The sequence below is a fragment of the Centroberyx gerrardi genome, chromosome 17, assembly GCF_048128805.1.
Source record: "Centroberyx gerrardi isolate f3 chromosome 17, fCenGer3.hap1.cur.20231027, whole genome shotgun sequence".
NCBI lineage: Eukaryota > Metazoa > Chordata > Actinopteri > Beryciformes > Berycidae > Centroberyx > Centroberyx gerrardi.
The window spans coordinates 9,061,363-9,088,846 of record NC_136013.1 but is presented as its reverse complement, the minus strand read 5'-3'; the positions used below and the strand labels follow the sequence as shown (position 1 = coordinate 9,088,846).

Sequence of the window (27,484 nt, the reverse complement as noted above, 5' to 3'; positions counted from 1 at the left end):
GGCTTCTTTGGTCCATATGTACATAATAATAAACACCACAAAAAGCAATGACAGTACAGTATTACAAATGTGATATAGAAAACTGAATTGTGAGAGCTTAGTGATCAGTTAAGTGCCCAATGAAAAGCATCACGGGGCCCAGAAATTTCTGAATGCCTCCCATTAGACTGCCTTAGAGTGCATCATCACTCCTAATTTACTTCATGAACTTCCTGAATGAATGTCGTGAGTAAAAGTGACATGCAACTATATCCTATGGCCACAAGATGTCACTGGCATTACATATCTGTGGCCACAGACCTCTATAATAATTTGTCTTTTGGTCTAGTGCTTGCATTATACTGCAGATCATTGATTGAGTAGCCTACTTCTTAAAAGGTCTTCTGTCTATGATAATTGATAATGTGACCAGTAGCCATGTTGTAGCCTACCACACTGTCTACATTGAAAAGCCTTTTCAGTGTGCAGTTCAAGCTGGAAAATGCAAAAAACATTTTACAGTAGGTGGTGTTGGGCTTCAATTAGCAATTATTTTCAACCAAGTGGTCAATGTGTTAAAGAAGGATGTCAAATTACCGAAAACAACCCCTGCCCAATTCATAGCCCATTCTCAGAGTCAGAGCCCACCCTGAGGACCCGCCTCGTCCATTCAACTGATTTGTCCCAAACCAGTTTCATGCAACCCCCTGTCAGTCAACGTGTTGCCCAGCACCTCCTCCTTGGCATCAAACTAGTGTGTGCCCACCTTGTTCAAGCGACGAGCTACCCAAAAGCCACTTGTTTATATATTCTGGCAAAACCCGCCGGCAGGCACTCTTCCTCCAGGCTCTAACCTCATCTTCTACCTTCAAAATGATTCAGGATGTGATGGAGTGCTGTCCAGCTATCGCTAGCTAGGCGGACAAATCCCTTCACCAGCCTGCTGCTTCAATCACTGCGGGTTGACACATTAGCTAAGGCGTTGTTAAGGGAGCTAGCTGGCTAGCAAGGCACCGTCTAGCTTTCCTCGCCCTTACGTCTAACTTAGAAAACGTTATTGTATTTAGACAAATCGACAGAAAATAAACGGGTGTGTTTTTTTGCGGCGCGGATAGTGCACTAACGTTTCTACGGTAAATTCATGTCCACCCTTTTACTAAGTTAGCGTACTAGCAAGGACTAGTGCTGTTTTGGGGGGGGGCTAAACTAGCTAACGTTGGAGAGACTGCACAGAAATCTCCTGTTACGGGTTTGCACGTTTTGGATGTCGCGACACTGCAGTTTGAACCACTTTTGACGGATTGTGAAGATAGAATTGGACTAAAGTGACAGACCGGGGGATTATAAAACCAGCTATTAAGCAGCTGATCGGTGGCATTTGCACTAATTTAACATTAGCTATATTAAGAAACGGGCGGATAGAGCATCTTGGGAGAGGCCCACCGTCTCTTGACTCCCTCCCCTGTCCGAATCTCCCGTGATTTGCCGAGAACACCCGGGTGAAGTCGCAGTTGTTCTCGGCTGGGGGACAACTTGACAGCGAGGCCCAAGGCTCCCCTCCCCCAATCCCATCCAGCCCCACAAACCACCACCTCGCCTGAGATCGAAGCGAGGATCGGGATTTGGTATACTGAACCGTGGACAGTGTTATCGGGTCCCGTCTAAACCGGGCTGCCAAAACAAGAGGGGATGACTCTGGAGTCCATGATGGCTTGCTGCCTGAGCGAAGAGGCGAAGGAGTCGAAACGAATCAATGCAGAAATTGACAAGCAACTCCGCCGAGACAAACGAGACTCGAGGAGAGAGCTGAAATTACTTCTACTTGGTATATGGCTTGCTAATTCTCCCATACATACATTTTTTTCTGTCTTGACGTCGTTATATTGAAAACTAACCTTTCTTAGGCCTTCTTGACCATGCTAGCCAATATGCTGCTAGTTAAGGTTAGCTAGCTGGTAAGCCTAGTTTCAGTATCAGTATGGCATGATTTTCGAAATGCTTGTCTTGTCTTGTGGCTGGTTTGGTCAGTTAAAGATACGTTAGCTTGTTCAGATACACATTCACCAGAATTTTGCTAGCCAGCGATACTGTTTCTGTTTTCAGGTAACGTTATATGTATTTGCATGATGGTGTGTAGACAACAGCCCACTTGGCATCCAAGTTACCAGGCTGTCATCGTTAACTGCTACCACATGCTAGCCAGCTAAACACAGCTGGCTAGTTTGATATTGTTGGTTAGTCATCAAGCTAACCAGTTGCTCACATTGCAAACTACCCCGGTGGTTTAGCTAGACGCTTTCTAACATGGTGGTGGATCATGCTTTACTGGGAGGGAGAAGATGGTCACACTCGCAAATAGAGGCCATAGCTCGGGTGCTTACACTGTTGCTTTCTGGTTGCTTTCAGCAGGTTGCATAACATTTGTACAACTGGATGAAGCTGTCTGCACTCTTTGCTCAGGTGCCTCTGTACACCAGCTAGACATTGACGCCCATCCATTTATCTATTGCATATATGTATTCGTCTGCACCCAAAAATTTACCCTTCTAGGGGCCAAGGATACTGAGGGATTTTCCCCCTCAACTTGGAGTCTAGCTGAGTAGTTAGCTATTTTTGTAGCTTGTGTGTGGGCAGGTGGGTGCTGTTGTTGAATAAGTTGGCCTGTACTGCATTGATTCATAGTTCACTAGACTTGGAGAGGAAGGATAGACCTTATTTAAACACAAATTCTGCATCCCTTTCAGAAAAAAATATTTTGTATGCATGCAGCTTGTAGCTGGCTAACTTTAAATGCGTTGCACATGATGTGACCCACCATCCATTTAAACCCATAGATACGTGTAAAACTTCTTTGGAAAAGGCGGTTATCCCTTTTTAGGACAATTAGAATTATCTAGGTTGCATCCTCTGTTTCAAAACGTTTGCTCTCATTTCTTGCCCACCAAAAGCAGCCCAGGTTATTTGACATGTGTGTTATTCTCTCCTTTCATTTCCCTGCTGAATACCTCAGCTTGGAGAAGTAGGCCACACCAGAGCCATACCGTAGATGTATCATATTCTATTCTATGTTATTATACATTATAATTGCCATTGTACCTGGCTCCCGAGGTGAGCAGCTGAAAAGGAGTGTATGTTTTTGTCTGGTCGTAATGAAATGGTCTGAAAATGTGTCTCTTGCTTGGGTGCTGCAGTGACAATTCTGTGGTCTGACAATTAATGAAGGGTTGGCCTAACTGAATGATTGATGATGCAGGATATTTAGGAAGTCGGGTGGTCAATTACAATGTCTCTCAACCCCAACTGTAGTGACTGTTCTGGTTTGTCACTGGTTTACCATTTGACGGCTTAGCAACTCAGTATTGTTGTTGTTGTCCAAGTACTATACAATAGCCTATATCCTTGACTTAGACAGCAAACATTGAAGAAAAGCGACTAGAAAGTGTATGCGTGTATATGTGTGCGAGTGTGAGACGAGAGCTGCGATCAGTCATGCTGTAAATGGCCCATCCTAAGTGAGTTAAGGCTGTCAGTGGAAGCCTGGATAAGGACGTGTAAGGCAGGATTAGTCCAGGTCTTAATAGGCTTGGTTAAACACAGCCGCTGCTCAGACTTTGAGATGTCACTGACTCCTATTATCCCCTGGCGTGGCTCTCAGACCCACGGCCCTCAGCGAGCCGCCGGCCTCTCCACACCTCACTGGAGGAAAAAGACAATCCCTGTTACCGAGAGTTCAACCACCACGTTCCTTTGAGTGTACTGTAAAGGAGAGGGAGAGTGACATTCAGCTACATTTAGAGGACTGGCTGTCTCTCCATGCCTCAGTACAAGGTTGTGGGAGTTGTTCTGTCATCAGCTACCCAACAGTTGAACTCAAGTGCCATGTACAGGAGATGGGTTGCAAATTTCAGCTACACTTGGAGCAATAGACCATATTCCCAACAGCTCATTCTGACAGAGCATGTTAAATTTTTGTTGTACATAATGCTTTACTGCAGACTGCTATAGCCTGAATGTCAAAATATTCTAGCGCCTGTCCAGTAGTGGATGCCAAACGGCTTTTGGTTTCTTTTTAATCAATCGTAATCCAGTCAACATCTGATAGATGTTGGGATTTGATTGATGCAACTACTATGGCTGCTGCTTGTAGCATAGCCCAGTCAAAGTGTTTCTCTCAATACTACTGGTCCACTCTTCTTCACTGTCCCCTCTCCTCCCTTCCAGGGCAATGTCCAAAATAGCCATGTTTTGAAAAAGCAATTATTTAGTTTGGTTCTGTTTTTTTGTTAGGTGTAGACAGGTCTCCAGTGAGGTTAAGGAGAATGGTAGGATCAGCTTTTTAGATAAAATTATAACCAGTTGCAGCTTGGCCAGAAAATAACAACCCTGCCAGGGCTGCAGCGGTGCCCACGGTCTGGCTGCCTGTCTCCGAGGGCCATATCAGGCCATACAGACAGCTTCCTGCTCCACAGACCAGTAGTTTGCCTCTACTTGGTCAAAACACAGTGGGCCAGGAGCTGTGGCCTTTGCTGCGTTGGGTAAATGAACTGCTGGAGCGAGCGGATGGTCAGTAAAGTGAGAGGGAAGGGCAAACGCTCTAGGGTTTCCCAAAGTGCTGACTGAAGTAAACGTTAAGCTCCCAGTCAAGCTGTCGATGTACCAGTTGGCACGCGCTTTTCATGAAAATGTGGGTTTCATATGAAATACGAACGACAGAATGTCCAGTGATCAGTAAAACATCCCTGGAATGACGTCAGCGTGGCATGTTGTGTCATCTGAACATTCGTCAGGCACATAATGTGTTCCAGACAGCATTTGAAAAAGGGGTCTGATTCGGGGCAAAAGTTGGCTCAGCAGCCCAAATGTTGTCATTGACGGCTTGGTAGCACATCCTTCCCCAGGCAGAGGGTTTGTGTATAGTCATTTGCTAAATCACAACTGATTGAATCGTTGCTGTTGAGCCCCCTCCCCCAGCAGTACTGCTTTTTACCTGTTCCAGACAACCTTCAGTGGAACAGTCTGTAGTTGAACCAGGAAGATTATCAGAGGTTAGGCTGAGATGTTTATTGCTGACCTCCCTTCTCTTGCCAAGCCTTCTTATTTTGATCATATATGGCAATGAGGACGTCTTGGCTCTACTCCTCAGTGGTTTGGTGTGTGTGAGTGCGTGTGTGTGTGCGTGCATGTATATTTTTAATACCAGTGAATGTCAAAGTGCTGTGGAGATGTTCATAGTCATTATGGAAATCCTATTTATCATTGTCAGACCTGACACTGGAAAATATGATGATCATCGCGAGACAGACAAACATTGCATTTGTACTCTTGGCTGTCACTTTTTTTTTAAATGTTGGAAAGTATTTTGGAAGAGAACAGACAAGAAAGTCTTTGATGAAAAATCTGATTTGGAATCATAACTGTTATATCAAAATGCATTGTCGGGAAAGTGGTGTGTTGTCCATGGTAAGGGAGCATAATTTGTTGGTGTTACTTGCAGGAGTTTGAAACAATGATACCAAACTAAGAACATATTGTTTTATTAAGAATAGCTATGTAAAAACCCATGTCTCTCAAAACTGTCTTAAGATCTTTCTGTGCATCTTTAATGTCAGGTACATTACCGTTAGCTATAGAAACAGGAAGGGTCAGTGGCACACCAGAGGAGGCCAGGATTTGTCTCTTATGTGACTTTAGAGAAACTGAAATCTGTTTTGTGTTCCTTCCTTTTGTATTTGAAATGAGCTGAGAACTGTGCTTTATAGCAACATAACTTTGTGCTGATTTCTTTTGGTTTGACAATTATGAAAGAATTGTGATGTTTCAGTAAAGGCAGATTCCATGTGTCACTTTGCTACTTTGTGTGATACTTGAGTTTGTTCAGTTTTTTATTTAACCTTTATTTTACCAGGTGCATTGAACTGAAATTAGGAATCTCCTTTCCAAGAAAGACCTGGCCAAGAAAGCAGCATCAGAAGTTAGAAACAGAGAAACAATATAATTGTACACTTTAAATATACACACACATTGCAACATGATGTATGGGTGTTTTGTAGGACCAAGTGAGCTGAGCACCTAGAGTGCACGACACTGAAATCAATCACTCAGTCATTGGATACTCTCATGAAACAGTGTGTTTTCTTAGGTTGCAATAGGTTTCTTAGGTTGCGTTTTAATGTAGGACCGGTCCCAGCCAGTGCTTTGTTTCCATACCTGGACCAATGGTCGGTCAAGGTTTTCTATATTTCTAAACTGCACAATAATAATAATTTAGATATAGATTTTTTCTCGATAATGATTTCATTCTAGTTTTAGGTCAAAGGGTCAGCCTTAGTTTCATTAATCTTGGAATGACAGTGAAGTCAGCATGCACGCAGTGTGTGTTCCCCTTTATAGAACGTAGGCAGTGTGTCTGTCCAGCCTCCCTGTCCCAGCAGATGTAGCACCTCTTATAGCCTACATCTCTGCTAGGTTGCAGTAAATGCACATGCAGGCACGCATTCACCTCAGTCAGCCTTGTACACACTCTTTGTCTCTCTATTACTTGGTGTCTTTTACACACAGTCGCTCATATTGCACACTAGTGTACAGATGAACACACATATACACACTCCTAAACGGGGTCACGGGTGGCTCTCTGGAGATATGGGGGTGAATGAGGCTAGATGGTGACTGTCCCACATACTGCTGCTACCCCGGTCCCCAGACAGGACAGGGACGTAGACTGGCTTTCTGTTCACCATCATTATCTTCAGCCCTCTCTGTGCCGACAGGGTGGTATATTCATTCCTGTTTCCTCCCACCAGTTCTCTTTGTGTGTACAGCAAAGCCCACACTTCTCCTGTTCGTACTCTTTCAACCTCTCTCGCGTCTCCTTTTTTCAGTCTCAAAAGTTGGGTTAGGTGTGATGGTCAAAGGCTACGGTTATACTTGTCGTTTCAATGCGTCTTTCATTAGTTTGTTTCACACCAGGATGCATTAAGTGGCCTGGATGCACAAAAATTTGATTTTGCTCACATTGCAGTCCAAAAGCAGATATGGAGGTTGTCAGGCTTGCAATGTGTTTGGAATTCTACAAAGTCTGGATGTAATCCAGCCACACTGAGCATATGAGCGATGTAACGTGAGAGGAAGAGTGTGAAAAGGTAATGTGGGTAAATTTAAATAAATATACCAGCCATCAGAGATGCATAATGGGCATTTTCAGGCCATTTGTGGACACAGAGTGATGCGATCTCATAAAATCTTCATGATCAGATCTCAGAAATCATATTGAAATAACAAGTGTAATCATAGCTAAAGAAACAATGTTGTCATCTAGGATTTGTCTGCTTTTAGTTGGTAGCGGCCCAGCACAGTGAAGTGTACTGCAGACTAAGATACTGCTGCTAGCTCCAACCCTTTTGTAAGGCCAGTATTTGATTTGCTGCTCACCCACACCCACTCAAACAGAGCAGTACTCAGCGCATACTCACTGGCAAACAGACAAAGCCGTCCTAAGGTGGTCAAATTAAGGTGTGTGAGTTTGCGAGTGCATGCGTATGTGCATGCTATAGCGTATATATGCAATTTACAGCTCTCACACCCACGCACATTGAGCACTCAGTGGATGCAGAGAGACATCCAGTGCAAAGCAATACCGTTTTGCCCAGATACTGACAGCAAGCAGCACACGCTGCAAAGCTGAAATAGAACTGACAAGGAGAGAGAAGTAGTCTTCTATCCTGTGTGTATGTGCGTGTGTGTGTTTTCTGAAGTCTTCTCTTATTGTTCCTCATATACTGTGTGTGCGGCCAAGCTCAGTGCGGGAGAAAGGGAGGGAGGAAATGGGCCATCACGGTGAAGGTAACATCCATGCCTCGAGGTTGACCACAGGATCCCTGTGTGTCCACAGTTGGCTAGGCAGCTGGTGTGTGTGTTGTGTAGCTCCAGGCTGCCTTGGCTGAAACCCGTCCCTTTGTGTGCCTGAAAGAGGCTGGTTTCCAAGTTGAATTTTGTGAAAGATTTAGGCCCACGCTACATTTTGGTTAGCCTTGTGACTGCTTGATTCATATTTTTTTTTCTAGGGCGCTGATAAAAGGCTACCTCCTTGCTGATGCAAGTTTTGAAGTTTTGTTAATGCCTTACCTGTGCTTTATCTATACAAATGGTCTCTAGGCTGAGATTGGATTGCCTGAAAGGGCAGGTCATAAACCCAGATAAGCCGGCACAGTTTATACCAATGGACCGCTTATATTTATATAGGCTATGTATTTGCATGTGGTTTTACCATGATGCAAATAACCCACATCAGGATTTCCCTTGTTCATTGAAAGCAGTCACGGGCATTGCAGAGGGAAGTCAGTGTAGCGGAGATGGCACTACTAGTGTGTGTGTGTGTCCTTCTGTGGCCACCCATGCCTGCATGTGTTGCAAGAGATGGAAGAATTGTAGGACATGAGCAGACATTATAAACAAAACAGGCCCTGCACACATGCACACACACATAGACATAAATACATAGACTGACAGTATGGCAACCTGGGCTCAACCAAAACTGCTGTACTAAGACAGTGGTGTCAAGTCCATCAGGTCTTGTGTCATGAGCTGACATCAGTTGTGTTATGTAAAGTCTTATGAAAGCTAGCCTGGTAATGGAGGGTACAAGTGGATTGTTGGGCATCTTTTCATGATGGATAGCTGTTACTATTGACGAATCGTTTTCATTTCACTCATGGTTGTCCTTGTTTTGGCTGTTCAGTGGAATTTTTATTTTTACACTCATTGTAGTTGGGTTACCCTTGACCCTGGTGACTTGCAGCTCTATTCCAAGGAACAAATTGGCTCCACATCGGACTACTGTTAGTGTGTGGGCAGTGTAGTGTACTCTGCACTGTTGCAATGGGGCGTATTCTAAGCTCTCTTTCTCTTTCTCTTTCTCTCGCGCTCATTGCTAGCTGGAAAGGAAAGCGTTATCAAGCCCAAGTAGTGTGTGAGCTATTAAAAGGTGACCTCCTTTTTCTAGGTCATCACCAAAAAAGAATGGGCAGATTCTAGTTATGAATATCCAAAATTCTTGACAGGGAGGCGGATGAGAATGGGGGAGGCATATTTCTAGCCTAAGGGAGGTTAGGGGGGGTTGTGACGAAGGGTGTGTGTATTTGGGAGTGGGGGAGAGTTTGTGAGGGCATGGAGTGGTTGTGGCTTGGGTTGGTGAATCGGGGGAGGAAAGAGAGACAGAGACTCGTAGTGTGTAGCCTGGTGAAAGAGGGACACGACAGTCAAGAGAACAGAGCGGAGGGAGATCTTGTGACGGGGTCACGAGAAATAAATCAGACATTTAGCTGTAGAGTGATCCTCCTGCTCCCTCGCTGAAGCAGTCTGCAGTCGCCACCAGGACACTGCTGCAGCAGCCCAATACAAAGAATACACTCTGTTCTCCTCTTCGCTCGACTCCTTTTGTTAGCTAGACAATCACAGTTTTTATTAGGCCAACTACCTAGTAGCAGCATTCACCGTGGTGCATAGATTCAGACGCTGTCAGCCATTCATTTTTAAGAGATGAGAACTGGTTTGCGTTGGTCAGAAAGATTAGATCTTCCTTTCAGTGTTTCACTGAGTGTCTTGTCTGTTTTCCAAAATTGGACATTTGCGGTAAGAGAGGATGGAGCAGGGTCACTTCCCTCTATGGAGAGAGTGTTGAAAGCCAAGTGTATTCTGCAGCTCAGATAGAAACAGCCTCTCTGCACCATTGTAGAAGCAGTTACCTTTCCCCACATCCTAACAGAGCCATTGGTGTTAGGAACTCCCTGGTACTGACCTCAGACCAGCTTTTTCCCCAACTCTCTCTGGTCTGAAGGGCTCTTTGGAGAGAAGGCCCTTCTTCTCTGTGTTACAGCAAAGATGAAGAGCACAGAGCAAGCCTGAGGGGCTCACAGTTATATTTACTATCCGCTAGGAAAGAGGAGAGGAGGGGCGGATGGGAGGGGGGAAAAAAAGAAAAAACACGGGAACGAAAAAGAGAGGGAGACAGAGGAGGGGTTGCTATGGCAACGGAAATATGGCTGCTCTTCAAAAACCTTGAATGTAGGTGGTGGTGGTGAGATGTGTGTGTGTTTTTTTTTCCTCCTCGTCTTTCCCTTTCAGTTTGCAGATATTATGGATGTGTTGGATCCCTTTTGATTTGGTGAACACTGAGGATTGAAATGCCATCAGCTTTTTGTGGCCTGAGGGTGCTGTTTCTGGGCATGTGGGACAGAGAGGGATGGTGTGAAATGTGGGTTAGGCCCACTAGCCCCTTCAGCAAGTGAGGATTTATTCGGCAAGCATTGTAGATCTTTAAATAAAGGGTTTAAAAAGGGTATTTTACAATGCAGAGATTGTGAAAATCAAGGTTGTTTCTGGTGTGGTTGTACCGAGGATTGCAGGATGTCAAAAAAAGTGAAGCACACTAATCGTTTATAGTATAAACCTCTTCCGTTTGCTTCCCATACTGCATAGTTCTGGAAACTCGACACCAGTTGAAATAATGTGATGGTCTTACAGCCAGATAAGAACGCAGGAGGGCAGGAGAGGATCACTGACGGCATGCAGCCTTTTAAAACCTGACGACCACCCATGCTGTCACCTTTAGGGAGAGGCAGCTGTGCATTAGATCCTAAATGTATGGCAAGTTGTCTAATCATCCTCATCGACTTAGCTGTGATTTTCCCCCACAAATGTCTCCTCTTCTTCCCGGAAACATTTTTGCTTTGTTCACTTTCCAAACTCTGTGAGAAGGTCTCGGTGCCGGACAAAGAGCCATTGACATATTAGCAGTCATAACCAGTTTAGTTTAATCAATTTAGAATTTCCCTAGAAGGATTTTGTAACGCCTGGAACTCACTTAGATGGCTGTCCCGTATTAATCTTGTTTTGGGCAAAGTATTATATCAGGACTTGGTTTCATTTGTAGTGCTGATTTTCCTTGCTTATTGATTGACTGTAATTAGTGCATACTAATTACACATTATTAAAAAAGCAAACGGACTGCACCATGTGCTCAGATCTCTTCAACTGGCATAAAAAATTTTGGTCATTTTTGCCTTTAATGGACCATCCGTCTTGGGTCAGAGCTTTGGCTTGTTGTCGGCATCTTGGCACTGTGGAACTGACAAATGAGGAGTTTGATTCCAAAATGAGTTATCCACCATTTGGTGGGGGGTAAAAAACCCTGACACCTAACACTGGGGTTTCACTGACACTGAGTGCTTGCCGACATGAAAGTAAAGCCCATTATTGGTCGCTATTAAAGATATGAATCATTTTAAGGCCTTTGCGTCCAAAATAGTTAGGCCTATGTTTTTGAGGTTGGGCTCATCTGTGTTTTTGATATATTTACTGATGAATTTCACGTAGCATTTTTTTTTTTGCCTAAAGGGATATATAGGGTTTGGAATGAAACCCTTCAAATAGTGCTTCTGGTACTGTGTGCGTGTTGAAAACGACTTGGCTTGAGGGAGGTGTTGGTGCCTCTGATAGGTTTTTTTAATAATGCCAATCTTGCTCAAATGGAGATGTCCTCCCTGAACTCCATCTTAACTCCTTTCTCTTACTGTCCTTACAGCCTATTTTTCTTCAAGTCTTGGTATCCCTGACGAATACATTATGTACTGTTTTCTTACAGTTGGAGGAATTCAGTTTTCACTTATTTTCATTTATTTTTTTATGTTCTCAGTTCGATTCCAGAGGATCTGCATTCTCATTGTGCACAGCTGCCTTCTTTGTGCATCTTGCTTCCTGGTTTCTTTGTCCGACTCTTCAGCTGTTTTGTGTTCTCAATGTGCCAACTTGTCAGCCCTTTCTTGGCTTTGCCACGTTCTCTCACTGTGCCCACAACATAACCTTGCTGTGTTCTGCACTTTTTCTGTGTCTCTTACCTCTTGCCTCTGTGTTCTGTGTGCTCTTCAGGTACGGGAGAGAGCGGCAAGAGCACCTTCATCAAGCAGATGAGGATCATCCATGGAGCAGGATACACAGACGAAGACAAGAGGGGCTTCATCCGGCTGGTGTACCAGAACATCTTCACCTCCATGCAGTCCATGATTCGCGCCACAGAGACCCTCAAGATCCCCTTCAAATACGAACAGAACCGGGTAAGAACTGAACCACGAAATAATAAGAAGGAAACAAACTTTATTGCCCACCAGCCAGTGACTGGTTCATCCCAAAATCCCCTTTCATTATTTTAAAGGTGCTACATGTATCATTGTAACATCAACAGATCATTACCACATTTAAAAAAAAAAAAAAGACATATGCAAAGTGATGTCGGGGAGGAGGGGATGAGGAGTAACAGGGTTTATGAAAAATGTGGCCTTAATATTGAGAAACACAAGCACAAACAATAACACTGGTGTGAGATAGAGGCTACCAATCGTCTCGACCATGCTCTCATTTGTTGACAGATTTTAATTTGCCATTGATATATGTTAAAATATGCTACACGTAGCACCATCTACATTTTTAGAATCGTATAGCTGCAAATGGTGGTTGGTTACCTGCAAAAATGGCTGATAGGGTAGAAAAACATACTAGCCACAGACGAAATTTGTCAGCATTTAACTGGTGGCCAGTGTTAATTTTCCCCTCCGGATATAATGATTGACTACTTGCACATAGGCAAGCTTAATACAACTGCAGATAGAAAATGAGTGAGTTAGTGGGGGTGTGGGCATCATAAACCTACATAATTACGGTCTACAACAGAGGTTCTCAATCCCAGTCCTCAGTGCCCAGAGCCCTGCTGGTCTTTGTTCTGGCCATCTAATCAGGTACTGATTTACACCTGGGATGCAAGGTGAACGCAATTAACTACACGGTAGGATAGAAAACCAGCAGTAGTCTAGGTTCTGAGGACCAGGACTGAAAACCACTGGTCTACATTATGAGTCAATAGTTTGTTCACCTAAACAATTTGTGTTCGCTTTCGAGGGCAGACTAGTTAAAGGCAGCAGGGTGGACTAGAGCTTAGAGAGTCTCATAACTGGAGCGTCAAGGGTTGTGTCCCCTCCACATCCATCATATGTCCATATATGTATCAAAATATATTAGATATATTTTGGTAAAGAGGCTATTAGAGGCTAAGGCTATTTTGAAATGTATAGTCTGTTTGCTTTGGTCTGATGAGTTGTTACTTTGTTGAATTTACATATTAGTTTGGTTAAGTCATTTCCTTCATTTGTCGTCCTTAACCTATAATTTATGGCACGTTTAACTCATAGTGCTCCTTGTTATTGGGTCAGATCATGGTTGGATCACAGTTGGAGGCATTGCTTTGTTTTAAAGGGTCACAAGCCCAAAAGTTTGAGAACCACTGGCTAAATGAATAGTGAACAATCTGTAACATATCCATCTGTCCAACAAGCTTAAACTTTCAGTCCATCAAAACTGATAGAAGTCTTGCCAAGGGGGGGCTCCATCAGCCCGGGCTGATAAACAGATGCTCCTTGTTGAAAAAAAAATAATAGAAAATAGCCAGAGAGAGGCACAGTGGATAAATCTGGCCACTCCCTTATGCTCTTTGTATGTCTGTGTGCCTTGTCATCTCTCTCACTCCCCTTCCTCCTTTCCCCCTTTCCCATCTTCCTCTGCTCCTTTCCCTTATCTCACCTTCTTTCCCTCACCTGTCTCTGTCCAGTCTAATGCCATGCTGGTGAAGGAGGTGGACATCGAGAAGATCAACGGGTTCGACCAGCCCTACATCACAGCCATCAAGACCCTGTGGGCCGACCCGGGCATCCAGGAGGCCTACGACCGCCGCAGAGAATACCAGCTCTCTGACTCCACCAAATAGTACGTCTCTGTGTTATATGTGTGTGTGTGGGATTTAAGAATGGTATTTATGTGAATATTTGTGACATATTTGTGTGCTTATGTCATTTATATGTAGAAGGTAATTAAGTGTGGTATTAAGTGTGGTTTATGTGTGTCTGTGACATTAGGGTTGGGAATTGATGAGGTTTTATCAATGTTGTTGGTTAAGTAATTCCTACTTCTTAACAATCCTTAATGATTTCCTTATTTGGTCCTTTCTTATTTATATTACCTTTCGTAGGACTTTATGTTACCCCAAAGTACTAAAGTCTCTGATTGATTTGCAGCAATGCACTTCCCCCAAACACAATCTTTTTTGTCTTTTTCATTTAAAAAAAGAACAGTAATAAACTGGACATCAATAATAATTGATCAGGCAAATATGTTTTGATCCTGTCACTTCTGAAAACATTGGAATCAGTTTCTCAGTGGAACCAGGTCTCAGTTCCCAACACTATGTGACTCACAGTCTGAGTGAGTGTGTATGCGGTAATGAAGTATGGGAACTACAGGTTTGTGTTTGTGTGTGTGTGTGTGTGTGTGTGCACATATGCTTCCAGGATTTGAGTTGTGCAGTTGTGTCTGTGATTTCATTAATATATATGACAGTGAACTTGTGTGTGCATGCAGATATAATGTAATGTGATGTGTGTCAAGAGACAGAGTTGTTCTCAAGGGGAACCCGTTTTCATAATAATTAGGGTGTGTTTGGCTGTGTGGGTGGTGGCTGGCTCTGTGTGGTGGGTGTGTTGGTGTATGTGTAATATTGCAACAGCACAATTACCTTGTGGATTTTGTAATGGATGTGTGGCAGGGCTGCAGAACACCAACCCTATTATCTACCGGCCACATTGGCTGACCTATTTCAAAATTCACCAGCCACTTTCACAATTTAACAGCCACATATGATTTTTAGAATGGAAATGTTGGCTGGTTCCCCGCCAAAGGTTATAAAAACCGACAAGCCATGGACAAAATTGACCATTATTTGGCTGGTGGCTGATGTTAATTATCCACCCTGAACCTCTATCTACAGTATATGAAAATTCATTAGAGCGATTAGTGCAATGTGTCATCGGGGCTCCTGAGAACTGACGGGAGACAGAAATAGAGAGGAGCTGAGACTGGGAGCCCTGACCCAGAGTTCACGCTCTCTCACCCACCTAGCACTCATAGCTAATTGAGAGCAGATCAGCGACTCTCGAGCCACCATGCCTCAAATTTTGCCACTGGATATAAACCAGACACTGTCACCTGAAACTATTAACATACTCCAATATAAAAGTGCCCACATATATGCTAGCCAGACCTTTGTAAATTTACCTCTCTTGGGCAGCAGCAGCAAAGTGTAACAAATTAGCACAGAGAGGTAAATGTGTGTGATGCATAGCTGTGTCTGTTCTCAGCAAGTATTGACACAGGGGATGTTACTATTGTTAGTGTCTATAAGCTCACAGTTACAGTACGTCAAAGGTTTGATATCTGTATTGGCCAGTAGTTGCCATATGCAGCTATATGCAGATTAGTTGAAAACCTGCCACAACTTGACTAAAATCTAAATTTGGGCTTTTTAGGTCTGATGGCCACCACTGGTACAAGTATAGTGGTAGGAAACCCACCCACTATCAAAGCCAGGATGAGAAATTTCTTATGGTAGATATAGATCCATTTTTACTGCGAAAACGTTTGCACCTTGGAATAAAATGGACCTATATTTTCCATTTAAAATGTTTGCCATCATTACATTGTAATATGCAACCCCAGGCTAAATGCCCAGACACTTAATCTGCTTCACTCACTTCATACTGCCCCCTGGTTGTGGCCTTACTGTATTACAGTTGAATGCTGTTCCAGGTCTGTGCGTGTGTGTGTGTGTCCATGTCAATGTGTGGTGTGTATGTAGTGTGTGTGCTTATGTGTGTATATGTTTAAGCTGTGCGTTTGTATGTGTGCATGTATGAGTGAGTGAAAGGGGGTGAGAGAGTGAATATTTCTTCATTTCAGTGTTGCCCACACTGTTCATGTGTGTCTCCAGTTACCTTAGCGATATAGACCGCGTGACTGCGGAGGGGTATGTTCCCACCCAGCAGGACGTGCTGAGGGTCCGTGTTCCCACCACGGGGATCATAGAGTACCCATTTGACCTGGAGAACGTCATCTTCAGGTACCCCCATGGCACCAGGACCGCAGCACCACCACGGCTACAGGCTGACCCAAACCACTGATGACTGTCAGGATGTTAACTAGTTCAGGCGAGCTGGATTGCCCAGAGTCACTGATGGTTTGATTCAGAGTTTTCAGTAGATTTTTTTTTGGTAGATGTGTTGGAGGGGAAGGGGGTAATTATGGTTCTCAGACCCAGGTTCTCTTCTGGACCCATTTTACAATCAGTTACAGTAGTTGTGTCATTTTAAGAATGACTCTAATTTGGATATTTATGTCATTATACATCAACAATTGTTTTGGGTGTACAATATACAATAGATTGCACTATGGGTACTATGGTACTATGTCAGTATCAGTGCAATTACAGGACAATTGTAACAACTGCTGACTGCAAATGCTCTCACATTGCCATGGTGAGATGTCAAATGTTCTTAATGTCAGCCTGCACTGATCACAAGTTACTTGGCAAGGGCCCATTTGTCTGAATAGAGCTAGTTGTCCTAGAGAGGAAAATAAAGTTATGTTGTATTGAGATCAGATGAGCCTGAGGGGCAGGTGGGTCAACCTGATTAAAGATCAGTGGTTTGTGTTTAGAGTTGTGCTGAGGTTCTGGCCCCGGGATGAAAACTGAGGCGCTGCACTGAAGCGTGAGGGGAGCAGCCACCAAATACCAGATGAAGAAGGATTAGACAGTGATGTCAAAGGTTCACCAGGAAGTAGCTTTATAATATATGAGCTAATTGGAATTGGACACGCTTTGAAGTAGATTGGAGTTGAAACATTTTTTGATTTTGAATGGAAACAGCTTATTTATGTCCCGTATACGTTTCCTGGTATCCTTGATATAATAATTGTCTAAACCTTCTTTATCTCATTCCAGGTTGCTGCTATTTCTGCTGCTAAGGTCACTGCTACTACTGTCACTGATGCCACCTCACTGTCACTGTCTCAAACACAATCCACAAAGCACTTGACCTCTCACAGGTCAATCACGGTCTAATTGTTTGTAACCCAAAACTGCAAATTGAGAGATTTTTTTCCATTGCTAGCTGGCTAGAATTTTTTCAAGCATTTGCCATGAAAGTTGAATACAGGCCTCAAATTGTTTGGAGAAGCGAGTCAAGTAAATTGTGTGGTGGTGGCAGAGCAGTGACACTGACTAACACCCCTGTGTTTCTGAGATGTGGTGTTTTCTGTGAAGCCTTCTCTACAGGACCGATCCACGCTTCCTGGAATGGCAGGGGGGTTGCGGTAACTGCCTGTCACGCTTTATATAACTGTTTTCCTGTCTTTTTCTCTTTCTCTCTTTTTCTCTTCTCCTCGACTGGCCTGCCTGTAGTTATCTTTCCGATCTGGATCGTATTGCAGATCCCAACTATCTTCCCACCCAGCAGGATGTGCTCAGGGTGCGCATCCCCACCACAGGAATCATAGAGTACCCCTTCGACTTGCAAAGCATCATTTTCAGGTAGAAAGATGCCTCTTTTGGCTCTAGTGCTCAGTCCCTCCATGTTGCTCATGACGTCTTTAACCCATAAGTCATCTAACGTGTGTTTTGTCCTAAGCCCAAAACCATGATTTATTTTTTTTTCTTGTCAACCCCATTAATCGCAAAAACTGATTAATCAAAGTAGGACTGACTTGTAACCATTGACATTGATCTATACAGTTGCCTTGAGTGTCTATACCCCATTCCCACTCCTCTCAACCCTACTCTCCATTGAAAGACATCTCATAGTCTCACACCTTCTATCCCACCACCACCCCTCCACCCACCAACAACAATCACACCACACATACAGCACCCCCTTATGAGCTGAAGTCCTACATTCTGGTGCCCGGTCTCTGTAAATGGGTCACCTCCTCTCTTCCTCCTCCTCTCCTCCTTTCCTCTCCGGCTGGCAGAAGAAACGAGGTCGTCCTCTCCGCGGTGGAGGAATGTTATTTTGGGCCGCAGGTCCTGCAGGGCCCTTATTGGCCCTGGGTCTCTGTGGACCACAGCGGACTGGGCCACCACCGGGGGGCGCCCTTGCATTTTGAATTCTATCAGATCTGTGCAAGTCAATGAGAGATGTAGCACCCGGTCAGAGGCTTGCACCCGTGCATCTAGTGGCGAGACAAAATATGCAAGGTTAGGTATTAGATTGTAGTCATGTCAGGTATACACAAGCTCCACTACAGAAGTTCTTGGCGTTGAACATTTTACTGAATCAGTTGTCACAGATGAAGCCTTAATGAAACTGGGACCTAAACTCCCAGACGAGTGAAGGGTGACCTTGTCAAGGAGAAACACTCCTTATGAGGATTCAGAAAGCTCTCGCTCACTATTTCATTGCTGTTCATGAATGGCTACAGCGATTGCCAGCTTATCTACCTGCAGGTATTTGTATTAAAGTGAAAATTTGTACGCCAATTTCTGCTACCCTAGAGAGATTAGATGTTAGTGCATCTCTAATGAATTCTATTTCTTGAGATGTATGTTTCTCAGCTTGTAGCTTCCAGTCAGGTGACGTAGGACTGCATCCTTCTACCATCCAAAGGATCCCACCATCAGAGGTGCCCTCTGTACATCTGTCTCTCCTCTCTCTGTCCCCTTTTCCTCATCTCCACCTTCCTTTTTCTCTTCCTTTTCATTTTTCTTCCCTGCCTCCTACTCTCTCTTGTATATTTTGTACCTGTCCCCCCCTCTCCATCTACTCTGTTTCTCCTTTTGTCCTTCATTTCACGCCTCCTCTGTTACTCCATTTGTCTTCTCCACGCGAGTTTCACAACTTCACAATCGTTCTAGTGTGGTGCTTTATCACGCACACCAGGGAAAGATGGGAAAGCTGTCTGGTAGAGAAACACATGCTTTATGACCCTCCACTGTTGCCCTAACACATGAAATGGAATACAAGTTACCTCTAGACTGATGATCACAGAAGGTTAAAGATGAATGCCTCCCAATTTAAGAATTCCTGTTAAGTTATTTCTGTTAGCGGTGTGCTTATCTCCCTCTGAGACCAATTCGATACGCATCTCGATACAGAATCAGCGATTCAATACACCTAAGATACATTTTAAGCAGCAAACAATTCAATACGATTCGATTCAGCACTGTCTTGACGCAATACCATGTGGTGCGATTCAATATTGTGCAGTCACTTCCATTTTACTTCTACTATAGTTTGCAATTGGTTGCAGGAAGGAATCTTTAAGCATAAATAAATCCAGTTATGTGTTAGAGAGAAAGATATACATTTAACTGGTGTCCTTCACATTTTAATGACCATGATAACATCCTATTTTGACTCATTTGTTGGTAGTAAAAAATGAAAAATGGTCAACTGAAAATAATCCTTTCAAATGGACAGAATGCATCAGTAATCGATTTAGACCGTACAGAGCTGTTGGCGAATGGAGCATGGAAGAACATTTTGATTCCTTTTTTGTCACTAGTGCTACTGCTAGATGCAGGTGAAGAAGGGCAAACAGGACATTTTCCCCCATAGCAAGTCCATGGCGTCTCAAGTCACAAGTTAGTAGTGTCACAAATTTGAGTCCCAGTTCTCTAGTTTGTGGCTTTGCAGGAGAGCTGCTCTTGTTCCCAAATGTTGACTGTTATAGCCCATACAAAATAACATGTGAATTCTTAAATTGAGGGGCATTCATGTTTAAATTGATCCTAGATCTGTCTTAAGTGGGAAGCTTTAATATTTGTGGTTGGTGACGTGCATGACTCACTTATTTACTTTGACAAAAACATGTCTATGTGTTTGTTTCTTGTTTGTCTACTGTGCCTGTTGTCTGTGTAGTTTTCACCAAAAGCAGAGTTCAGCAAACTGTCCCCCACATTTATTCTGAGATATCGGTCCTGAAAATCACTGTTGTTATCATAGCCAAGTTTGCTGAAGTCTTGATTGTGATTCTGGTCCAGCCTCTTCTTAGGTGTTGAATCCATCAGGTGTTATTTTTTTCTCTCAAAACAAGCTGACTAAAACGTAAGGCAGCAAAATAAACTGTTTTCTTAAACAATGGGCCGGGACCCAAAATGAATGATAGGCCTACTTCTGCTGTGTCCCCACATGACAGTAAAAATATGCTTTCATGGGTCCCAGGATGAGAGACTATATTTTTCATTTGGGTCATGTGCTGAAAATGTTTAAGGAACACCTACACTAGAAATAAGTCTTGCTGGACTTGAAACAAATCTACACTCAAAAAAAATTGTTATATTCCAAAATGTTACGTTATTGTGAAACAAATCATTACCTGAAGGTTATCATTCACTATATCTATAATGTCAATTTGTTTACCTACTGTCCTTTTTAAAAGTACCATAATTTGTTTTAGCTTTATGCGATCAATCATTTTGTAAGATTAGGTTTCACTGTATTAATGCTGGGTATCTCATTTTGGCACAAAACTCTTAAAGTCTATCTTGATGGATTCAAAACCTGAATCAGAACAACAAAATAGTGATTCCTGAAGCCATTGCAGGACATTGGGAATATTGAGAATTTAACCTTAGAGCCTATTTGACAAGGACCTGGAGCACTATGTCACATTTTGCTGTTGTGATCTTGGAATATATCACTTATAACAAAACAGTAGATTTTCCTGACTGCTCTTTGTACTAAGCACGCCAAGGCTTATATGCTAATATGTTGTTTCTCTTCCCACTTCTTCACTTGCTCTCCTCCCTCTTGACCGTCATCCCTCTGTCAGGATGGTGGATGTAGGGGGTCAGAGGTCAGAGAGGAGGAAGTGGATCCACTGCTTTGAGAACGTCACCTCCATCATGTTCCTGGTGGCGCTCAGCGAGTATGACCAGGTCCTGGTGGAGTCAGACAACGAGGTGGGTGGACACACACACACGCACACACGCACACAATCATACTCACTTTCTCTCACTCTCACACACTCAAAGCCTGCACAGTGCAAAAAACGGCTGTACTGCTCTTCTTGTTCCCATAATATTGAGATTGAGATATGAATTGTGATGCATCAGAACATTTTCTATATAGTTTCTACATTTCTTTTGCTTAGTTTTAATACAAAGAAAGATTTTCTCCAATTTCCAGCTGTTTTTTGTCAAGGGATTCTTCTACCTGGCACACCATGACCACTGATAGAGAAAAAAGCACTTTTTGTTTGCGACTTTGTCATTATTGCGTTCTTGGTTAATTATGCTTCCCTAACTCATGCCCTTCTCTCTCACACACACACACACACACACACACACACACACACACAAAAGCATTCACACAGCTATTATAGTTGCAGTGTGTAGTATGCATGTTAAACACATACATTTAAACAAGTTATATCAAGGGTTGATAGCACAGAACGTGACCCACTGACTCTTGTACTTTTCTCTCTCCCCCATCCCTCTCCTGTCCACCCCAGAATCGTATGGAGGAGAGCAAGGCTCTGTTCAGGACGATCATCACCTACCCCTGGTTTCAGAACTCCTCCGTCATCCTCTTCCTCAACAAGAAGGACCTGCTGGAGGAGAAGATCTCCTACTCACACTTGGTGGACTATTTCCCCGAGTTTGATGGTGAGATCGTCTGTGTGTTGGTGTGTGTGTTTGTGTGTATGCATGGGCTGGTATCGCATTTTTCATGGTGCGTTGTCCTTAGTGCAAAAAAATATTCTGGTAAATGGTATTATCTTGATAAATTAGCTGAAAGTTGATATGTCTGTTGATAATTCATAATTCAGTGTGATTTAAATGATCACACGTCTGTACATTTAATACTATACTGAACATAAAGCAGCTTTTGATCTATTACAATTAACGTTTGGATTAATAGGCCATTGCATTCTTCTTCTTTTTTTATTTAACCTTTATTTATCCGTTGTAAAGTCTCATTGAGATTTAAAATCCGGCCAAGTTACGGATAACACAACAAAGAAAATAACTTTCAAAATAGAAACATAAAACTATATCATGTCAAATACAAATTAAGGTCAAGTGCAATAAACTTTCCTGTCTGTCTCCGTATCCCAGGTCCCCAGAGAGATGCCCAGGCGGCGCGGGAGTTCATCCTGAAGATGTTTGTGGACTTAAACCCAGACAGCGACAAGATCATCTACTCCCACTTCACTTGTGCCACGGACACTGAGAACATCCGCTTTGTGTTTGCAGCTGTCAAAGACACCATCCTACAGCTCAACCTCAAAGAGTACAACCTGGTGTGAGGGCTCACACACGCGACGCACACCTCCTCCCCCATTGCACAAACGCGCACACCTCTTTCCGAGTGTGCACTCAACTCCACATGCATCACACAACATACTATGCCGGCACACACACACACACCAACAGAACCCTTCCTTTTTTTTGTTTTTCAGTACAATGGATTCACAAATTTCCCACCTCCAATCGCCCCCCCTTCTCTTTCACCAAAGCTCGCCCTCTTCCTCCTTCTCTCGGCAGCTTGTTGTGTCAGAGTCCTCGCTCCTCCCCAAATCTGGTCCCATTTGTGAAATTTTGGCCCCGGCTGCTGGCTCTGGCACACCGATTTGGCACATAGACCTGTCCCACGGGCTGTACAATGACAATGAAGGGGACTTTGGTGTTTGTGTGTGTGCGTGGTATGTGTGTGTATGTGTTTGGGGCAACAATGACTAACGAGGAGCTGTGTTTTGGTGAATTGTGGGTTCAACCCTTTGGCCCTCCGGAGTTGACCCTTGGTGGTGTGAGATCAGATCCTCAGAGTCGTCTCCTTTCTGAGCTCCTGGCGGTGTGGAGAAGAAGTGAAAACTGTAGCTCCTAAATCCAGCCGAGGAGCAGCGATGCAGTGTGGAACAGGAGCCGCATCATTGAAGAGCCACCACAGTTTTCGCGGCGGGGGAAAACAACACGAGTCAGACGGGATGTGAGGGGACGGGGCGAAGGGTTCTGTCTCCACCTTGCATCTATGAATGTACCCTCCAGTGTGAGCATCGCAATCGCAAAAAAAAAAAATAGAAATCTATATATTATAAAGTAAATGCATATGTAAACACACTAAGACAAAAAAAGCACGAGAGGGAGAGAAAAAGCTAATCGAAATCTCTGTTCATTGCTGAGATTTTTTAAATGTTTTTAATGATAGTAATTTGTTGCTACGTCTACTTCTATTTAACAAATGATGGCAAAATCGTAGGGTGATAATAGCAAGGTAAGAAAAATCTAAAAACGTAAAAATGTGCAAAACGAAAACGTCTAAAAACAAGCAACCGGAAATTTACTTGACATAAGTATCCTTTGCAGATTTCTGTGGGATTTTTTATGTTTAAGTTGATCACATCGCTTCCCTCCTCCCCAGATGTTTTCTGTATGGATTCAGAGAGACAATCTGTTTCCTTCCATGTGACCGTCACGGCATCTGGTTCCATTGATATACACCCACACTACACCTCACCAGGAGCGAGTGGGAAGACCTTGCTTTTTGACACGGGCTCTGCTCTGATTAGCACAGGCAGGTGCCGAGGGGAGCGTGATGTCATCAGTGTTTATCAGCCCTTAGCGTACTGGACACGCTCGCAGGTTGGGCTGCAAGTAGCTTATTTGACTAATAAAAGCTGTAAGTAAAACACACTCATGCCCGGAGGTGTGAATAAAATCCGCGCCGTGTAACATCTCCGGTGACGTCGTACGCCGTACCTGCGTCACTCAGCCGTCCAATCAGACACACTTCCTGACGGTGACATGGTGGTCATCCCATTATATCAACACAGGACGTGCTTCTGTTTACTTTTTTACTGTATAGTCACTTTGTTTATAAAAAGATTGCTTGCTGTCGAGTGGTGAGAGGAGGGGGGCTACGAACCTTCTTTCACGGAAAACGCACTCTGAAGTCTGCAAACGTTGTTGTTTGTGTATATTTGTTTGTAAATACATATACACAAAAACGCTCCTGTACAAAAAGGCTCTGTGGTACACCATCTTTGGCAAAAAAAAAAAAAAAAAATCCACTTCTTTCGATAGCGTACAGTTTTTTTTTTTCTTATGACTTTATGGTAGTATTGATACTGTGATTATGGATTTTGTTCACTTGATTAATAGGACTACACACAGAGCTGAGAGTGGTGTTGAGGAAACGATGGACAAGGAGCAATAGTCAGAGAAAAGAGGTTCCACCCAACCAACCTCTTGAACCCTCACAACTCCACACTACTGCAACAGCTCCAGCTCCACAGTAATACTAACTAGGGCTGGTAAGATTCTTCACAATATGGTGACAAGATGATTTTAAAAAGAGTAATTAAAGATTTTTTTATTTATCTAATTTATGGACCAGGTTTGAAGGTGTTGATAATTTGACTGCTTTTGATTCTGTCATGTTGAAGTGCTCCTTTCTCATGGTGGAGCCTACTTGAGTCTGAACTGCTGTAAAAAAAAAAAAAAAACAAATGTCTGGTATAGTATGGACTTAATCTCTGCTTTCTATTTCTATTAAGACATTTCCAGTTGTACTTGCCATCGCATCTCCATCCATGATAATACTGTATGGTTTCTTTAGGAGCCCTCACATTTGTTTCGTTTGATTTTAAAAAGAAACTTGTATTTCCTCTTGGTTTATAGACGCAGCGCTGTAATGCATACTTAGAAAATGTACAATACGAAAGTAGGTGGAATTTTTTATCAGTGATTGAAGACCTACGCGGTCCATGCTTGCTATTTGTAATTTAACACAAAAAATTCTGTCGTTGGTTTTTGCATTGTTTATTTCCAGTTTTTGAAGCTTGCTTTGATAGTGCCAGTGATGTGCAGATATACTTTTTTGGTCTTTGACCTTTTCTACAGGCGACTTATCCTTCATCCTCATTAAGGGCTATCACAGTGCATCAGGCAGACAGTGGGGAGTGGAGTATAGGACCACAGTGAACCAAGTCATCCACTAATCCTTGTTTATAAATGGACATTACTTATGTGCTGTAAGAATTGTAGGCAGGGTGTTAATGCAAACATAATAAGGTGTGTAGAGAGAGAGAGATGACCAACACTAAGCAGTTTCTTTTATACATTTTTTTTTATTTATCCGGCCCTCAGACGAAGATTTTCCCCCTGACCTCCACTATTCCTTGTTTCTTTGGTTGCATTAGTATCACGGTGTTACCTGGAGTCGACCTCATGCAGTATAGAAACACTATTATCACTAAAAGACACTACTAGTAAGACACCACTAAGTATTGCATGTTTCCCCACAGTGTTTTGAGTCCTAGCTTGATGGCCAACAAATTTGAAACTGCCATTTTGTCTGCTGAAAATGACACTAGCCTAGTGCTGAGCAAGCAGAGCCAACGGTTAGACAGAGATAGATGGGATAGATGGGTAGATCAGGATGCCAGTATTAAAGTGGATTGATGTCCCAGTATGGATACAGAAGTATTTAACAGTAGTTGTGAGAACATTTACTGTGTGTTGAGTGCAATTCGCTTTAATGGTGACGCACACGCTGAGAAACAACATTGTGTTTTTTTTCCCAGTCACCTTCAAACTCGGCACTACGACTCTGTGGTACGCGGTCAAGGGCTGACTGGCTGTTCGTTTGGGTTCGGTGGTTTTTTGCAGTGTTTTGACACCTGTCTCACTGTGTGTGAGCTGGGAAGAGGCTAGGCAGTCTTTATGAAACGTAACCCTCTTTTTCATTCTTCAGTCGCATCCTTTTCTTGTCCAGTGAAAAGGCTGGATTGTTTTTTTTTTCACACTTTCCCCTTTATTGCCTTTCATTGCCTTGAATAGTGAAGGCTGTTTTTAGACCTTGCAGGCCCTTTAGCGTTACCTAGCATGCTCCGTGACCATTGGATGACTGGGGTTGTATAATGTACCCTCCTGTGAGTTGGAGTAAGTGAAATCATACTTAATCTTTGGAGATCAACGTGCAGTTAGTGCATATTCAGAACTTAAAGCGTGTTTCCCTTTTTTTTTTTTTAAATAAAAAAAAAAAAGTGTTTTTCGTTCTCTCTTCCTCTTCTCTTTGTATGATAAGAAAACATTACCGGAACACTATTGTATTTAGGACCACTTGATTTTCTTTTTTTGTTTTATTTTTTTCACTCCAATGAAACCTGATGGTCAATTGTGTAGTGGTGTATAAAATGCTGTGTTTTTTCTTTATTTTGTATGTAAACCAAATGTAAATTATGTATTATACTGAGTGTGCCAACCCCACTCTCTCTAGAGCCAGGCTCTCTCTAAGTGCCAACGCTGTGGTCATCATCAAAGGACCGCCACCTGAGATGGTCCCCCTTTTTAAAAACACACCAGAGACTAAAAGGATAGATGATTAAGTACACACAAAGACTTTATTCTGTATTTAAGATTGAAGATTTAAAAGATAATCTGCTGTTTTTTAAGAAACTGTAATTATAATTGCATGTGCTGTTTATTTTGTGTTGGAAGTGAGGGCTTGGATGTTTTCATTGATGCGGAGCCCTTGACGAAAGGGTTGAATCGGTTGGTTATTATCGATTATTGATTTACATTACTCTTGCCATATTTCTTTGTTTTTTTATGTGTTTCATGTATTTGTTTCAACCACTGTTGCCTGATCCTCATTCAAACATGAACATGACTTATGATCATTGCCGCCTTCTAAGAGAGAAACATAATGACAAGGTATCTGTTTTAAATTGAAATAAATTTGTTCCTATACTTGCTGATGGTGTGTGTGTTGAGTGGGTTTCATGATTGTTTATGTTTTAGTTGTTAACCGCTCTGTTAATTTTCATAATGTCAACTCAAGAAGTCATGGGAGATGACATGAGATATTTAAGAGGTCACTTTATCGCTATATTATAACAAATATACATTTTGTCCCAGGCATCACATAGGACAAAGATCCAGCACTTTGAAGCATATATAGATTTTTTGTTTGATTGCTTTTTGTTTTCCATTATAGTAAAGCCTCTCATAGCAACAACTATTGTCAGTGATATGATTTTCTAGGATTTCAGGTTTATTGAACAAACAACTTCCAATTCATTCTAATGGGAGAATACTGCTTTCTTGCTTTTCTGTGTTTTCTGATCACATCACTAATTGTGCCGGCTCAGTCAGGCACAATCATTTTATTTTGTCTCAGTCATCAGATCAGATATACCTCATTATTAACTATCCTGCAGTACCTGCTTTTAAAGCTATGAGTAGGACCATGCCCAGATTATCCTGCCAGCCAGCAATCACCTTCTGACCCTGTACATTGTACGTCTGCCCAGTCGAGAAGGCTACAGGTTAGATAAACATTCCTAAAACTTGCTCAGTGTACAACTGTTGAAGATGGCCAAGAAAATACACAAATATTGTAAGAAATGCAAGAGGGCAAAATTACAATGAAATTACTAATTTGTCTATATGTGAAACCAGAGTTTTTGGGGCCCTTGGTGGTCCAGGGCCCCATGCCATGTGCCCTGCATGTCTGCTCAGTAATCCCAGCATGGGTAGGACCTAAAATGAGTCTCGGCCCTGTTTCTTGTGGGCATCCATGTGTCAAAAACAGCAATACAGTTAAATCATCCTGGGTTTTCAGCAGAAGAG

At 42.8% G+C, this 27,484-nt stretch overlaps 1 protein-coding gene across 2 annotated transcripts; it reads left to right on the top strand.

Annotated features, from left to right (window-relative positions):
• The first annotated feature begins 815 nt into the window (after nt 1-815).
• gna11b (guanine nucleotide binding protein (G protein), alpha 11b (Gq class)) lies at nt 816-26,608 on the top strand. Of its 2 annotated transcripts, none has more exons than XM_071915952.2 (7): nt 816-1,804; nt 11,902-12,086; nt 13,631-13,785; nt 17,312-17,440; nt 20,680-20,809; nt 21,361-21,514; nt 21,968-26,608. In XM_071915952.2, the coding sequence occupies exons 1-7, from the start codon at nt 1,669-1,671 to the stop codon at nt 22,156-22,158; spliced, it is 1,080 nt and encodes a 359-aa protein (XP_071772053.1). In that variant the 5' UTR covers nt 816-1,668; the 3' UTR covers nt 22,159-26,608. The 2 variants fall into 2 exon arrangements, with proteins under 2 accessions (XP_071772053.1, XP_071772054.1); XM_071915953.2 differs by lacking the exon at nt 17,312-17,440 and adding an exon at nt 15,842-15,970.
• Nucleotides 26,609-27,484: the final 876 nt, after the last annotated feature.

Coding starts and splice junctions, on each gene's coding strand:
- gna11b (XM_071915952.2), top strand. CDS start 1,669: ATGACTCTGGAGTCCATGATGGCTTGCTGCCTGAGCGAAGAGGCGAAG. Junction 13,786..17,311: donor CTCTCTGACTCCACCAAATA/GTACGTCTCTGT, acceptor GCCTGCCTGTAG/TTATCTTTCCGATCTGGATC. Junction 21,515..21,967: donor CTATTTCCCCGAGTTTGATG/GTGAGATCGTCT, acceptor TCCGTATCCCAG/GTCCCCAGAGAGATGCCCAG.